Source organism: Colias croceus, chromosome 24 (genome assembly GCF_905220415.1).
Source record: "Colias croceus chromosome 24, ilColCroc2.1".
NCBI lineage: Eukaryota > Metazoa > Arthropoda > Insecta > Lepidoptera > Pieridae > Colias > Colias croceus.
Genome location: NC_059560.1, coordinates 1332495 through 1348778, shown reverse-complemented (window position 1 = coordinate 1348778; position 16284 = coordinate 1332495). Strand labels below are relative to the sequence as shown.

Here is a 16284-nt window from a genome sequence, read left to right as displayed (position 1 = left end):
AAACAACTGATTATACAAATATCATGCATTTCGATACCGAAATAATAAAACGAATACTGTCTCTTTCTAACTAATGAATATTCTAGTAAGTGAAAATATATGACTATACGTCAGTCAGTGCTAATTCTATACCGTTTGACATTTGAAGTTAGCTCAAATACCTACTGTGGCCGGGCGCCATTTTATGTTCTCGTTATTATGATGTACATGCTCTGTCATTGCTCCGTAGTAAACATTGAAAAATATTGAATATTTTTGTGATTGTGACAAACATTTGTGTCTAAAACATATAGAGTGGTCAAGGACAAATAGTGGCATAATACCAAAGCGCAGTATTGTGGGATGTGGCTCCGGAAAGAATGAAAACTAGAAAAGTTTGTCTTTGCACCGGTACGTATACGTTTTGACTGAAATATTAGTTATTACTTTGCTGATTTACTTATTTTCATGTATATTGAATTGAGGAGTATTCACAGACTATGTTCAGTGTAAAATTGTTACCAAATATAGCTTTATTTTGTATATTTTCGTTCTAGTAAAATAATGAATTTGGGTGCTAGTGATGACTTATAATATCGACATCAGCAAAATGTTCGATGAAGACGTGCGTCTCCCAAGGCTGTGTCATTAATCTTAAGAATAGTTGCTTTGGTGAATACACTTCCAAAATAACAAATTAATTTTGCCAAGAGCAGCAGAAGGAAAAATAAAACACTTAAATTTACCTAATATGAATTTTAACTTAAGTAAGATTAATCGCTTTTATAGTAGGTACTTTAAAAATGTATTTATAAATAAGTCAGGTCAGGACTAAAATTATAATAACCTAAAAATTCATTTTTTGAAGGTTACCAAGAAGTGAAAATAGAAAAGGAGAATGGTTATAAGCAATTGAAACTGAAAATATCAAGCCAAATGTAAAGGATATACCTAATATCATAGTATGTTCCCTACATTTCCCCGAAAGTGCTTTCAATAGAACAATGGATGTGATTAGTCTGCACGATGATGCTATACCAGTATGTCTGCCGCTGCATTCACACAGGGTGAGGTTTTTATCTGTAGACACGTGATGTCTTCCAATTTACTTTTGGTCTTTTTATTTAGATTTAGGGCTGTCATTTATAATCTAACGTTTCTCCTATTTTGAAGGAGGCCTGTGAACAAACTGAGATGGTTTTATATGATTTTTTGAGTACAAACTTGGGTGATATTTGGTTGTTGAAATGTTATTGACTGAGGGAAAGTGCAATTTACTTTAAATACATGGGGTGTTTTAAGTTATTTTTCTATTCTTTATAAATTTATATTTATAAAGCATTTCAATGCCATAAAACCAAAAATATAAATTCAAGTTCCGCTATTGTAAGCCCTAATGTTGATATTAATTTCAAACCATCAGCATTGCCCTTTTAATTAAAATGTATTGCATTTTAGTTTAAATGTAAAGTGAACAATGCTAGTTAATGTAAACTGTGACATTTCATTTCCAGGTACCAGTTGAGCCTCAAATCCCGAACTCAAAAATGAACAGAGTGTATCCGAGTGCATTCCAGGCTGCACAAAATAGTTTAGCTCTATAATTTTCTCTATTATTATATATTATTGTGTTTTTTGTCTATTATTTATAAATAAATAAATACAATTACTGTATATTGTGTTGTTCATCGTAATAAAATACTATTATATACCTATATTAGTATATATGTTGTTTCATTATATTACATTCCTCAAAACTGAAATTACCAAATTATAAGTCTACCGTAATCCTTATATCGAAGTCAAAATTGAACTGGATTTATCAAATTATACAGGGTTAGCTATCTTGTCCTGCGAGGTTGCTGGTGTTTTACAAGTAACCCTGTATAGGTGTTACCGTCACGAGCAGCCATCATTGTCATTTTTTCCATTTGTAATTTTACTTCTATGTTTTGTACAATAAAGTTAAAATAAATGAAAAAGAGTGTGTGTTTATGTACACGCGTTAGAAGTTACGCGCCAAAAGAAGTATAACTTCAAAAAAAATATATTAATATTATTTTTATATCGATAAACATAATAATGTTTATCGATATATTCTCGGCACTAAACACCGCCATGTTTTGTTACAAGCAATATGGCGCCGGCCACACTTTTTTTGTAGGTATGTCACTTCCATGTGATTCCTTATTCATTGATTCAATTTCAGTAACAATCTGCTGACACAATCTGCAGTGAGCTGACAGATTGTGTCGTGAATAGTATAGTTGAGGGCACGTTGGGGGCGTAACCCAACATGTTGCGTATTGGATCGGCGCGGAAGCAACCCGACAAATTGTCTCAGCAGATTGTGTGCGTGTTGAAACGTGAGTATTGTGATTGCTCCAATCTCGGCTCAATCGCGCTGCCGCGTTAATCGCAAAATGGCGGTTTTGAAATAAACGCGGGAAAGACATTTTTACATATTTGAGGAAGATGTTTATATTTTATACTTTATAGCCCTTGAAATCTATCAATAAAATTGGAAAAAATACAAGCTTTACAAAGATAATTATCTTATATTTCATAAATTAGTATATCCATTAATAATGCGTATTATTGCGTTGAGGTTTAGCATCAAGCCAGGCATCAACGTGACGTGCACACGTTGTAGCAAGCAATCGCGGAATGAAAATTGAAATTGTATCAGCAGATTGAGGGTTGGATGAATCGTGAGTAGAGAACGCTCAATCGCGACTTCAACAAATTGTGTCAGCAGATTGTGGGTTGTGTTGAACCGTGAGTAGGGCCTTTAAGGAATCACTTGGGAATCACATTGAAGTGACATACCTACAAAAAAAGTGTGGCCGGCGCCATATTGAATGTAACAAAACATGGCGGTGTTTAGTGCCGAGAATATATCGATAAACATTAATATGTTTATCGATATAAAAATAATCTATAATATAAAAATGAATCGCAAAATGTGTTGGTAAGCGCATAACTCGAGAACAACTGAACCGATTTCATTAATTCTTTTTTTATAACATTTCTTGAAGTACGAGGATGGTTCTTATGGAGAGAAAACGTAAAAATGTACCACGGGCGAAGCCAGGGCGGACCGCTAGTATTTATATATACATATTTTTTTGAAGTTATACTTCTTTTGGCGCGATGGAGAAAAATAATGAGAATGAAGTATGACGATGAGTGCTCGTTTAGTATTCGATTGTTTTATTAAATTACTAGCGGTCCCGGTGAACTTCGTACCACCCAGTCATTGAATGTGCTGTTTGTTACCTTTTAGCTGAACTAATTTCAGTTTTGAGGAATGTAATATAATGATACAAAATAAATACTAATATAGGTATATAATAGTTTTTTATTACGATGAACAACACAATATACAGTAGGTAACAGAAAAAAAAAAACAATAATTACTTAATAACAGAGAAAATTATAGAACTAAACTATTTCGTGCAGCCTGTGATGCACTCGGATTCACTCTGTTCATTTTTGAGTTCGGGATTTGAGGCTCAACCGGTACCTGGAAATGAAATGACACAGTTTACATTAACTAACATTGTTCACTTTACATTTTAACTAACATGCAATACATTTTAATTAAAAGGGCAATGCTGACGGTTTGAAATTAATATTAACATTAGGGCTTGCAATAGCGGAATTTAAATTTATATTTTTGGTTTTATTTTATGGCATTCAAATGCTTTATAAATATAAATTTATAAAGAATAGAAAAATAAATTAAAACACCCCATGTATTTAAAGTAAATTTCACTTTCCCTCGGTCAATAACATTTCAACAACCAAATATCACCCAAGTTTGTACTCAAAAAATCATATAAAACCATCTCAGTTTGTTCACAGGCCCTCTTCAAAATAGGAGAAACGTTAGAATATAAATGACAGCCCTAAATCTAAATAAAAAGACCAAAAGTAAATTGGAAGACATCACGTGTCTACAGATAAAAACCTCACCCTGTGTGAATGCAGCGGCAAACATACTGGTATAGCATCATCGTGCAGACTAATCACATCCATTGTTCTATTGAAAGCACTTTCGGGGAAATGTAGGGAACATACTACAATATATCCTTTACATTTGGCTTGATATTTTCAGTTTCAATTGCTTCTAACCATTTTCCTTTTCTATTTTCACTTCTTGGTAACCTATAAAAAATGAATTTTTAGGTTATTATAATTTTAGTCCTGACCTGACTTATTTATAAATACATTTTTAAAGTACTATAAAAGCGACTAATCTTACTTAAGTTAAAATTCATATTAGGTAAATTTAAGTGTTTTATTTTCCTTCCGCTGCTCTTGGCAAAATTAATTTGTTAATTTGGAAGTGTATTCACCAAAGCAACTATTCTTAAGATTATTGACACAGCCTTGGGAGACGCACGTCTTCATCGAACATTTTGCTGATGTCGATATTATAAGCCATCACTAGCACCCAAATTCATTATTTTACTAGAACGAAAATATACAAAATAAAGCTATATTTGGTAACAATTTTGCAGTGAACATAGTCTGTGAATACTCCTCAATTCAATATACATGAAAATAACTAAATCAGCAAAGAAATAACTAATATTTCAGTCAAAACGTATACATACCGGTGCAAAGACAAACTTTTCTGGTTTTCATTCCTTCCGGAACCACATCCCACAATACTGCGCTTTGGCATTATGCCACTATTTGTCCTTAACCACTCTATATGTTTTAGACACAAATGTTTGTCACAATCACAAAAATATTCAATATTTTTCAATGTTTACTACGGAGCAATGACAGAGCATGTACATCGTAATAACGAGAACATAAAATGGCCGATGGCGACCGGCCACAGTAGGTATTTGAGCTAACTTCAAATGTCAAGCGGTATAGAATTAGCACTGACTGACGTATAGTCATATTTTTTCACATATCAGAATATTCATTAGTTAGAAAGAGACAGTATTAGTTTTATTATTTCGGTATCGAAATGCATGATATTTGTATAATCAGTTGTTTGTATAGAACAATATGCCCTGTCCATAGGATTCCTTAAAGGCCCTACTCACGGTTCAACACAACCAACAATCTGCTGAAACAATTTGTTGCAGTCGCGATTGAGCGTTCTCTACTCACGATTCATCCAACCCTCAATCTGATGACACAATTTCATTCCGCGATTGCTTGCCACAACGTGTGCACGTCACGTTGATGCCTGGCCTGATGCTAAACCTCAACGCAATAATATGCATTATTAATGGTTAAACTAATTTATGAGATATAAGATAATTATCTTTATAAAGCTTGTATTTTTTCCAATTTTATTGATAGATTTCAAGGGCTATAAAGTATAAACGGCTATAAAATATAAACATCTTCCTCAAATATGTAAAAATGTCTTTCCCGCGTTTATCTCAAAACCGCCATTTTGCGATTAACGCGGCAGCGCGATTGAGCCGAGATTGGAGCAATCACAATACTCACGTTTCAACACGCACACAATCTGCTGAGACAATTTGTCGGGTTGCTTCCGCGCCGATCCAATACGCAACATGTTGGGTTACGCCCCCAACGTGCCCTCAACTATACTATTCACGACACAATCTGTCAGCTCACTGCAGATTGTGTCAACAGATTGTTACTGAAATTGAATCGTGAGTAGGCTACTTTAGTCATTGATTTCTAATTTCAAATGGGTATAGGTATTATAAGACTCCTTAATCCTATTAGCTAGTTCAATAAAGAAACGAATCTTCAATGGCGGCGCTTATCATTCCCTCTCGCTCACACACGACCGTACGGTATGCAAAAAAAAAGGGAAAAATTAAATCACTAAAATGTATTTGATTTTCCCTATAATAGTTTTTATCATAAATTTACAATGACAATTATGCATTTGCGAAAGTAAATAATGTTTTATTGGAATTTGACAAAATATGTTCTTTGGGAAAAGTTGTTCAGTTTTATGGGCTTATTACAAGTATTATGGGGATTTTATTACATTCTGTATACGTAAATATGATAATTCATATAAATACACAAATACAATAACAAAAAAGTTTGTCAACAAACAATTTGAAATAATTAATAAAATAATTATCAATTTACGTTATTTTTATTTTCTTTTTTGCTGATCCTACCATCTGTCAAAGTCAGCTTTGGCCGCCATTGAAGATTCGTTTCTTTATTGAACCCAATGACTAAGGAATCACATGGAAGTGACATACCTACAAAAAAAGTGTGGCCGGCGCCATATTGAATGGAACAAAACATGGCGGTGTTTAGTGCCGAGAATATATCGATAAACATTAATATGTTCGCAAATTGAATCGCAAATTGTGTTGGTAAGCGCATAACTCGAGAACAACTGAACCGATTTCGTTAATTCTTTTTTATTACATTTCTTGAAGTACGAGGATGGTTCTTATGGAGAGAAAACGTAAAAATGTACCACGGGCGAAGCCGGGGCGGACCGCTAGTATTTATATATACATATTTTTTGAAGTTATACTTCTTTTGGCGTGATGGAGAAAAATAATGAGAATGAAGTATGACGATGAGTGCTCGTGACGGTAACACCTAAACAGGGTTACTTGTAAAACACCAGCAACCTCGCAGGACAAGATAGCTAACCCTGTATCTATACAAATATTATAAAGAGGAAAGGTTTGATTTTTTGTTTGTTTGTTTGTTTGTATGAATTGAATAGGCTCCAAAACTACTTGGCAGATTTGAAAAATTCTTTCACCATTCGAAAGCTACATTATCCACGAGTAACATAGGCTAGGTTTTATCCCTGAAATCCCACGGGAACGGGAACTATGCGGGTTTTTCTTTGAAAACGCGGGCGAAGCCGCGGGCGGAAAGCTAGTAATTTAATAAATCCAGTTCAATTTTGACTTGGATATAAGGATTACGGTAGACTTACAATTTGGCATTTAAGTTATCTGCTAAATTGACCAACTGGTTTATTGGATATTTTGTTTTGTTTGACTAGTGTTTTTGAAATCAGATATTATTGGAATGTAGTATTAACGGAAGCATGCCAGTAAAGAGCAAATGTGGTACAGGAATGCGGTATAAAATCTGTTGTATGCATTTTGCTGCTATGGTATTACAGCCATGCGGGATGGCGCATGCTCCGGAAAAACAGAATAATTTAGTATTCGATTGTTTTATTAAATTACTAGCGGTCCCGGTGAACTTCGTACCACCCAGTCATTGAATGTGCTGTTTGTTACCTTTTAGCTGAACTAATTTCAGTTTTGAGGAATGTAATATAATGATACAAAATAAATACTAATCTAATATATAAAAATCAATGCCACTTTTCGTTGTAATTCCATAACTCGAGAACGGCTGAACCGATTTCGATAATTCTTTTTTTATTATATTCCTTGAAGTACGAGGATGGTTCTTATGTAGAGAAAACGTTAATATGTACCACGGGCGAAGCCGGGGCGGACCGCTAGTATAGGTATATAATAGTTTTTTATTACGATGAACAACACAATATACAGTAGGTAATAGAAAAAAAAAACAATAATTACTTAATAACAGAGAAAATTATAGAACTAAACTATTTCGTGCAGCCTGTGATGCACTCGGATTCACTCTGTTCATTTTTGAGTTCGGGATTTGAGGCTCAACCGGTACCTGGAAATGAAATGTCACAGTTTACATTAACTAACATTGTTCACTTTACATTTTAACTAACATGCAATACATTTTAATTAAAAGGGCAATGCTGACGCGACGGTTTGAAATTAATATTAACATTAGGGCTTGCAATAGCGGAATTTAAATTTATATTTTTGGTTTTATTTTATGGCATTCAAATGCTTTATAAATATAAATTTATAAAGAATAGAAAAATAAATTAAAACACCCCATGTATTTAAAGTAAATTTCACTTTCCCTCAGTCAATAACATTTCAACAACCAAATATCACCCAAGTTTGTACTCAAAAAATCATATAAAACCATCTCAGTTTGTTCACAGGCCCTCTTCAAAATAGGCGAAACGTTAGAATATAAATGACAGCCCTAAATCTAAATAAAAAGACCAAAAGTAAATTGAAAGACATCACGTGTCTACAGATAAAAACCTCACCCTGTGTGAATGCAGCGGCAAACATACTGGTATAGCATCATCGTGCAGACTAATCACATCCATTGTTCTATTGAAAGCACTTTCGGGGAAATGTAGGGAACATTATGATATATCCTTTACATTTGGCTTGATATTTTCAGTTTCAATTGCTTCTAACCATTTTCCTTTTCTATTTTCACTTCTTGGTAACCTATAAAAAATGAATTTTTAGGTTATTATAATTTTAGTCCTGACCTGACTTATTTATAAATACATTTTTAAAGTCCCTACTATAAAAGCGACTAATCTTACTTAAGTTAAAATTCATATTAGGTAAATTTAAGTGTTTTATTTTTCCTTCTGCTGCTCTTGGCAAAATTAATTTGTTAATTTGGAACTGTATTCACCAAAGCAACTATTCTTAAGATTAATGACACAGCCTTGGGAGACGCACGTCTTCATCGAACATTTTGCTAATGTCGATATTATAAGCCATCACTAGCACCCAAATTCATTATTTTACTAGAACGAAAATATACAAAATAAAGCTATATTTGGTAACAATTTTGCACTGAACATAGTCTGTGAATACTCCTCAATTCAATATACATGAAAACAACTAAATCAGCAAAGAAATAACTAATATTTCAGTCAAAACGTATACATACCGGTGCAAAGACAAACTTTTCTGGTTTTCATTCTTTCCGGAGCCACATCCCACAATACTGCGCTTTGGCATTATGCCACTATTTGTCCTTGACCACTCTATATGTTTTAGACACAAATGTTTGTCACAATCACAAAAATATTCAATATTTTTCAATGTTTACTACGGAGCAATGACAGAGCATGTACATCGTAATAACGAGAACATAAAATGGCGACCGGCCACAGTAGGTATTTGAGCTAACTTCAAATGTCAAGCGGTATAGAATTAGCACTGACTGACGTATAGCCATATTTTTTCACATATCAGAATATTCATTAGTTAGAAAGAGACAGTATTAGTTTTATTATTTCGGTATCGAAATGCATGATATTTGTATAATCAGTTGTTTGTATAGAACAATATGCCCTGTCCATAGGATTCCTTAGTCATTGATTGAACCAACTAATACATCCTTCCTCTATGAAAACTCCCGTGTTTTAACCTTAATTTGTACATATTTCAATCAAAAAGTACATTAAAATAATTCACTAAATTTCCAATCAAGCCAAAAGCCTGTTAAAGTTGCTGTGTGGTAAATTTAAAATGCAGACTAATGCTTGTAACGTTTGTGGTGGTTCGGATATGAACCTCGTTGACGGGTTTTATTATTGTGTTGAATGCGGCACGCAAAATCAGAACATTCAAGAAAGCGTTGTTGATTCTGCAGCCTTCATTGGCTTGTACACGAGAAACGCAAAATCAAAACTTCAAAATGTGCGGGAGAAAATGAATTGTAAGCAATCTATATCTATATCTAAAGATTCAAGTTTCTTCCTATTAAAGCGACTATATCCTTCTTTTATTAATTACGCAATAGTTGTAAGAAAACTTTAATAAACAGATTATAATGTAACTGTACAATAAATTAAAGACACAATATAACTATTATAATTATTTGCAAGTATATTACTGTGCTTTAAATAGCGTTTATTAAATAATATATAATAAATAGCGTTTATTAAATAATAATTTAGTAACACAATATTATTATTTATGTGTCCCAAAAGTTAGTACCTAGTCATCTTAGAAAGCAGCGAAGCAGCACGGCTGTACCATTCGTTTCTCCAAAGCCTAGGCCAATTTCAACCTCCTATAATTTATTTGTGGATGAAAAAGGAAGCCTCAATTTTTATAATTAATGTATTAAAAAAGTGAAGTCCCGTGTCCGCTAGTGGAGTAAGGAGTGGAGTAAGGCATTATGCATACATCTGTTTTCTGACTGATCGATTTTTCTTCAGGAACAAGTAGGTGATTAGCCTTCTGTGTCCTGCCAGACAGACTTTTTTCTTCGTCTCCTGTCTCTCTCGTTCTCGTCTCTCCCAGGAACCCCCGGTTCTACGCTCATGCGTCAACCACTGTACCAAGGAGGCAGTCATTAGAAATATGTAAAATGAAACACTAAAAAATGCAATTATTTACTAATTACTTTATTTTTTTTTCAGTGGGTCCAGAGTGGTGTAAGTGGCACGCATATAATTTCATTGTAGCTGGTTTAACTGATGAGTTAATTGCAGTAGGCGCAGCGCCTAGTGTTAAACAAAAAGTGCTGTGGATTTGGACGAGATATATGAAATTCTTTAAATTGAAGGATAATAGGTAATACATGGCGCTTGATAATTATTATAATTGTCCGTATTTAAGCAAAAAGGAACCACCCAGCAAAAACGCACTTCTGAGATATCAAAGGATTTACAAAAACATTTGCAGCTCTGTTAGATGAAGTAAAATTAATGTTTATTTTATTTAAATTCATTGATAAATTACTTATTTAAGTATGTGTATATAAATTTGCTCTGAATATTTTTAAACTTTCTAGATAATTAAGAAAATGTGCATGTGGTTCCTTTTAACATTTATCAATTGATAGGTTTTCTCTTATACAAAAAAGAACCACAACCTAGGGATTTAATGATATTTAAAACTATGTATTTATAATATCGTAATAAAGCTTTAATTAAAAAAATATATAAAATAAAACTTATAGAGGACGTTTATTCGACGTTGTCATCAAATTGGATTTCAAAATCCACCGTGTCTATGTGGTCTTCTATTGCATCATCACTAATGAGACCGTTATAAAAACTCTGAGCATCTTGAGGAATAAGGTGTAATATATGGCCTGAATATCGCTTGAAGGTGAAGAAAAATTTTCCAGAGGCATCGACATATAAGATTCTTCGTTACCTTTTGTAATACAAAGAAAAAGCTTTAAATCAAAACAATAAAGCTGCGTGGCTTTTATACGTAGGTATATGGCGACAACAAAATATTATTAGTTCTTATAAAGCCGTATGCCTACTAGACGACTAAGTATGTTGTAGGTACATGCACCATGTACAAAAAACTGGCTAAGTGTGAGTCGGACTCGCGCAATGAAGAGTTCCTTACCATTGTATATAAAAACGGCACGGTTTATTGTATATAAATATTTATTTTATTCTGTTTTTTAGTATTTGTTGTTACAGCGGCATCAGAAATAGATCATCTATGAAAATTTGAACTGTCTAACTATCACGGTTCATGAACAGTGATAGTTAGCTCTGTCTCATGAGACAGATGGACAGCGGAGTCTTAGTAATAGGGTCTCGTTTTACCCTTTGGGTACGGAACCCTAAAAATCATATGCAACAGTGACCAAACCTAGCAAAAATTTAAATAAATAAACTCGTTAAAATTTTGAATTTCGTGAGCTAGGGCCTTGTTCCGGTCAAAACAGTGGCAGCGCGAGTTTTAAAATCAAACAAATAATTATATGCGCTGAATGTACTGTACTGAATCTGAATCTAAACGTATTTTACCAAAATAGTAGGTAGATACCTAGATCATCGACAGTTATTTTTAAAACAGGGTTTAGTAGTTTCATCTCACAATGACAAATGAATAGTAACAAAATGACTCTTCGACTCGCCTTCGTGAACAACAACTGCAGTGTCGTTAAAATACGTAAATCCACAGAAGATTCCTCTTGTACTTAATGTTTTAAATTTAAATTAAAATTGTAAAATCACTCCACAATCGGGAATGAATCAAAAGTGGATAAAGCGTACCTGCATCTCAGATTCAATAAGTACTTAAATGCAAATTAATAATGCTACTTACCCGTTGTATCTTCATTTTAACTTCGGTATTCGTCTCCAATACTTTTCTTAGCAATTGCTTGCTTATTTATTTATTACTAAACATTTTCATATTTAATTTTAAAGGTAATTAACAAAAACAATAGAACTTACTTCGCGGAGAAAGAAAACGGCCGTCACGTAGGTATTCGAACTACGTCGCTGAATGTCACCTATATTCGACGTTTTACTTTAAAAATTGGAGTTATTTAAGCTATTTAAGCACTTTCAGCTATTTAAGTAATGAAATACGTTGTTTAAAGATGAGAAGCATTGTACAAGTCAAGGCATTTGGTACCTTAAAGCAATGATGGGTTTCAGAATGTTTTACAATTTTTATTTATGCATGATAGAACCGAATGCTTGTGGTTTTATTTTGCAATAAAAAATTACAATTAAATTATGAATTTATTTTACGCATACGGCATAACCATACCACAGAAACCTGGTTCCATTTTGTGTATTAAAAATAATTGTTATTAATAGAAATGTGTGTAATGTATAATGGTACCAAGTATGTGCGGATCTGTTTTGTATAAAAAGACATGATAGTAATATCGTTTATTTATTTGAACAAAGCAGACCCATGGTGCTGTGGTTCGGTTTTGCTTCATGTGTATTGTTCGTTGTTGCTGGTGGTTCCTTTCTGCTTTTAGTATACCTTGTTTCCAAGGTAAAAATCACGTGGTTCTTGTTTGTATAAGAATTTAGACCACTTTTAAATGAGTATTCTTCAAGAAACGTAAAAAAGCAAATTTGTCGAGTGGTTCCATTTTGCATAAATACGGACAATTAACAAGATCATTACTTTAATAATTAAAATAATTGTAAACACAAATAAAGTATCAACTTTTTGTTAAATATTTATTTTATTCTTAATTTTAGTAGACAAATGATGAGATTTGTGTCACCGAATGCTAATCTCAGTTTATAATACATTTATCTGATGAAAATCAGAGACCATATTGGATTATTGTGTAGATGGCTAAGTTGCAATGGAAAAAAAAATTCATTGACAGATCAGAGACATTGTTTTTATAAAGAAATACTTAGTGCTTATTAAATGTTGCCTATCCTTAAAAAATACGAGCACCTACCATATGATTCAATTATGACCTGTTTGTTTCAGACCTAAAAGTCAGTTTTTTGGTAATGACGATGATAACCAAGAGGCATGTAACGAAAAGGCAGATCATGATGATAATGGCAAAGTTGACAATGTAAATGAAATTAATGACAACGTTGATAATGTTAATGAAAATAATGACAACGTTGATAATGTTAATGAAAATAATGACAAAGATGTTGATGAAAATAATGAGGAACTCGATGAAAATGATGTCAATGATTCTGATGCTGAAGCTTATAGAAGTAATGACAGTGAAGCAAGCGATGAAAATGATGATGATTTAGAATCAAATGATAGTGGTGATGGTAAATATGCAGATAGAATGGAAAGAGCCAGATTTCTCATCAAACATGTCACGAAGGCTGTTATTATTGCAATATTTTATGTCGCATTGAACTTAGATAAAAGCGATATTCAATTACCACACTTGTTAAGGTATGTAAGGTGGCGATATGTTGATTTTACCACCTGTACCAAATATATTCCGAAAGATCTGGACGTTAAGGCAATTCCACGCTTTTCGAAATTTCGAATATCAACAACAAATCTATACAAACAGCATACGATTCGCAGAATGGGGTTTGCGCTGATGAAAGTTTTAAATCTGGGGCTCCCTGTAGTACCAGATTTTAGGAAAATGGCGGACAATTATGCAAAAGATCTGTGTGTACCAGACCATTTTAAAGAATTGGTTTTTGCTCTTATGCGTCAATACCCAAGCAAACAAGCCAAAAAATCTATCATATTACCAGACTACGAAGCTATATGCTTATCTTATTTTGTAGTTGCATTTAAATTATGTTTCGGTTTGGATGATGAATATGAAAAGAAAGTGTCTAATGTTGTTGATAAAATGAATGATGAAAAGAATTTAAGTAAATCATATAAATTTGGTTCTCACTGTTCAAATTCAGGCAGGATGTTTTCCTTTAAAGAATGGTGCGAATATATGAAGTTGCGCAAAATGATTGTCGCCAAACACAACTTGCGAATGGCGAGGTTGTTCAAATTGGATGTAAATGATTACGTATTGTTGGAACACTTGGAGAGAATTCAAATTAAACCGCCCTCATTGGCAAGTGACATAGTAAAAGATATGCTAAATAAAATTCCTCTAAAGACTGAAATGGCTGTTATTCCGAAAGAGGAATTTGATTTGAGCTTTACACCCATGTCGTCATACACTGACGTTATCTTAGATTACATCCAAGATCCAGATTTGAGGTTGATGCTAAGCGAAGACTTTACCCAGTATTCACTAGAATACGCAATTAAGAGATTGCGGCTGATAGAAAATATGGATTCTAAAAATATTATTACAGGTGTTTCTAAACACAATAAATTTATCAATAAAAATATTAGTGGGTACTTCAGTGCTCCACCCGGTGATGACATTAAAATGGTATATATTAGATTTTGTGAAAATAAAGACGATACTTCGAATTTACTGCGCGAACCAAATGCAAAAGAATGCCATGGCGACGATGAAACTTCAAAAGTAGAGCCTGAGAAAGACAATGATGAATGCACAGCTGTAAATAACAATACAAAAAATGACACAGCCATTACTGATTATATGAATGAACATAAGGACAAATCAAAACTTGACGATGAAATAACTTTAATATTAGAAAATGATTGTAGGAGTGTCACGTTTGTAGACTATCCGAATGCTTGTATCTATGACGATGACAATAAAGACGATGTTAAAGAAGCTATAGCAATGATGAGTGAATCCTTTGGCAGCTTTAAAGATGACGGGAATTTTTTTGATTATATCAGTAGTAATTGTTTACAAAGTCCTGTAACCAAAAGCTATGAAGCTCCAAATTCGCCTGAAAGTGTAGATCGGAAAACTATGATAAATGAATTGATTCGACATGTCTGCACCACCCACAAGATAAGTTTGCCGCGTAAACTTCAATATTGCAAAGTGGACCGAAATACATCTGAGAAAAATAAACCCAGGAAAGAAAAGTATATTCCTGCCGATTACAGAACTGGTTTACATAAGAGAAAATGTGAATCATTAACTTTTATGATGCTGCAGAGCTATTACAACAATATACAAGAACAAAAGAATGATGTTGAAGAGGACAATCAAGAACAGAGTTGGATAAACGAAAGTATACAAGAGAATGTGGAAGAAGCATCTAATAATGCTGAATTTACTTCTAATGCAGAAAATGAAACTAATACTGATATGATTAATTCTACCGCTGATGATTGTATAGTACAAGAAAACGACGATGATCATGAAATGGAACAGTTACTTGACTCAGATGAAGAAGAAAGTGAAGAAGAATTTATTCTACCTGAAACGGCGCAGTTAAATGATGAGGATATTTCAAAAATAGATAAAGCTGCCGATAGAATCCTAGAGAAGGAAATAGCTAGATGTGGCAGGCCGCCAAAAAAGAAATTAAAATTAACCGAAAATGACATGAAGAAAGCAAATGATAAAAAAGCAGAAAATGAAAAACTATTGCATCCATCTGCATGGGGTGTGAAAAATTTCAGTTATTGGATACGACGTTATTCTATTCTGACTCAAATGCAAAAAACCAATGACTTACACGATACATTTAATATTGAATTATACCAAAATTTACCAAAATCTTTCGTGTATGTACTGAATGAATGTGGTTCCCTTATCGATTCTTCTCCATTTCGGTTGTACCAAAAAATAGAACATCTTGAACTTCAAATTGTGAAGAAATTAAAGAAAAAGAACAAAACACCCGAAATAAGAAAGAGAAAATCAAGAATGTCTGTTAAGAAGTAATAGTGTAATATTACTTAATAGGTAACATAACATTCGCGTAAACTGAATACTGCATCATAAGTATTATTTAAAAATATGAAGCAAAAGAGAAGTGAGAGAAGAACCGAGAAGGTAACTTCTCGAATCTTATTAAAGATTGCGGATTACGCAAGAAATGATAAGGTTTTTGTGATAATTAAGTTTACATTGTATTAAGTTTAATAATTTATTAACAATGGTTTAAAACTGATAATACAACTAGTTGTTTTATTGGTCTATCTCAATTCCCATCGCATTTTAAACTTATTCTGGATGTCTCTATACTCTATTATCTATAGAGTCCAAAGCCCAAATCATAGCATAAAATAGGTACCTCATATGGCGACGTGATGGTGCATTACATGTGCATTACACATTCGTGCGAAGTGCGAGACGACAAACTATTCACTCAAATACACTCGATATTCGCCTTGAGATTCAGGTAAATGGCGGTAT

General features: G+C 33.2%; 1 protein-coding gene and 2 long non-coding RNA genes across 6 annotated transcripts; 1 reads left to right on the top strand and 2 right to left on the bottom strand.

The window, feature by feature from the left end:
* Positions 1-3361: 3361 nt before the first annotated feature.
* Positions 3362-4804, bottom strand: LOC123702902. 2 transcript variants are annotated; one of them, XR_006752927.1, is made up of 3 exons: positions 4602-4804; positions 3958-4149; positions 3362-3505 (listed from the first exon to the last, which is right to left on the bottom strand). It is a non-coding gene; the product is annotated as an uncharacterized LOC123702902 (long non-coding RNA). The 2 variants fall into 2 exon arrangements; XR_006752928.1 differs by lacking the exon at positions 4602-4804 and adding an exon at positions 4247-4275.
* A 2649-nt stretch (positions 4805-7453) lies between these two features.
* Positions 7454-8792, bottom strand: LOC123702903. Of its 3 annotated transcripts, none has more exons than XR_006752929.1 (3): positions 8740-8792; positions 8093-8282; positions 7454-7635 (listed from the first exon to the last, which is right to left on the bottom strand). It is a non-coding gene; the product is annotated as an uncharacterized LOC123702903 (long non-coding RNA). The 3 variants fall into 3 exon arrangements; XR_006752930.1 differs by lacking the exon at positions 8740-8792 and adding an exon at positions 8479-8679; XR_006752931.1 differs by lacking the exon at positions 8740-8792 and adding an exon at positions 8384-8398.
* Positions 8793-9175: 383 nt separating this feature from the next.
* On the top strand, positions 9176-16047 carry LOC123702877. The gene is made up of 3 exons (XM_045650712.1): positions 9176-9513; positions 10223-10376; positions 13026-16047. Exons 1-3 carry the CDS (start codon positions 9324-9326, stop codon positions 15808-15810), a joined length of 3129 nt encoding a protein of 1042 aa, XP_045506668.1. The 5' UTR covers positions 9176-9323; the 3' UTR covers positions 15811-16047.
* Positions 16048-16284: the final 237 nt, after the last annotated feature.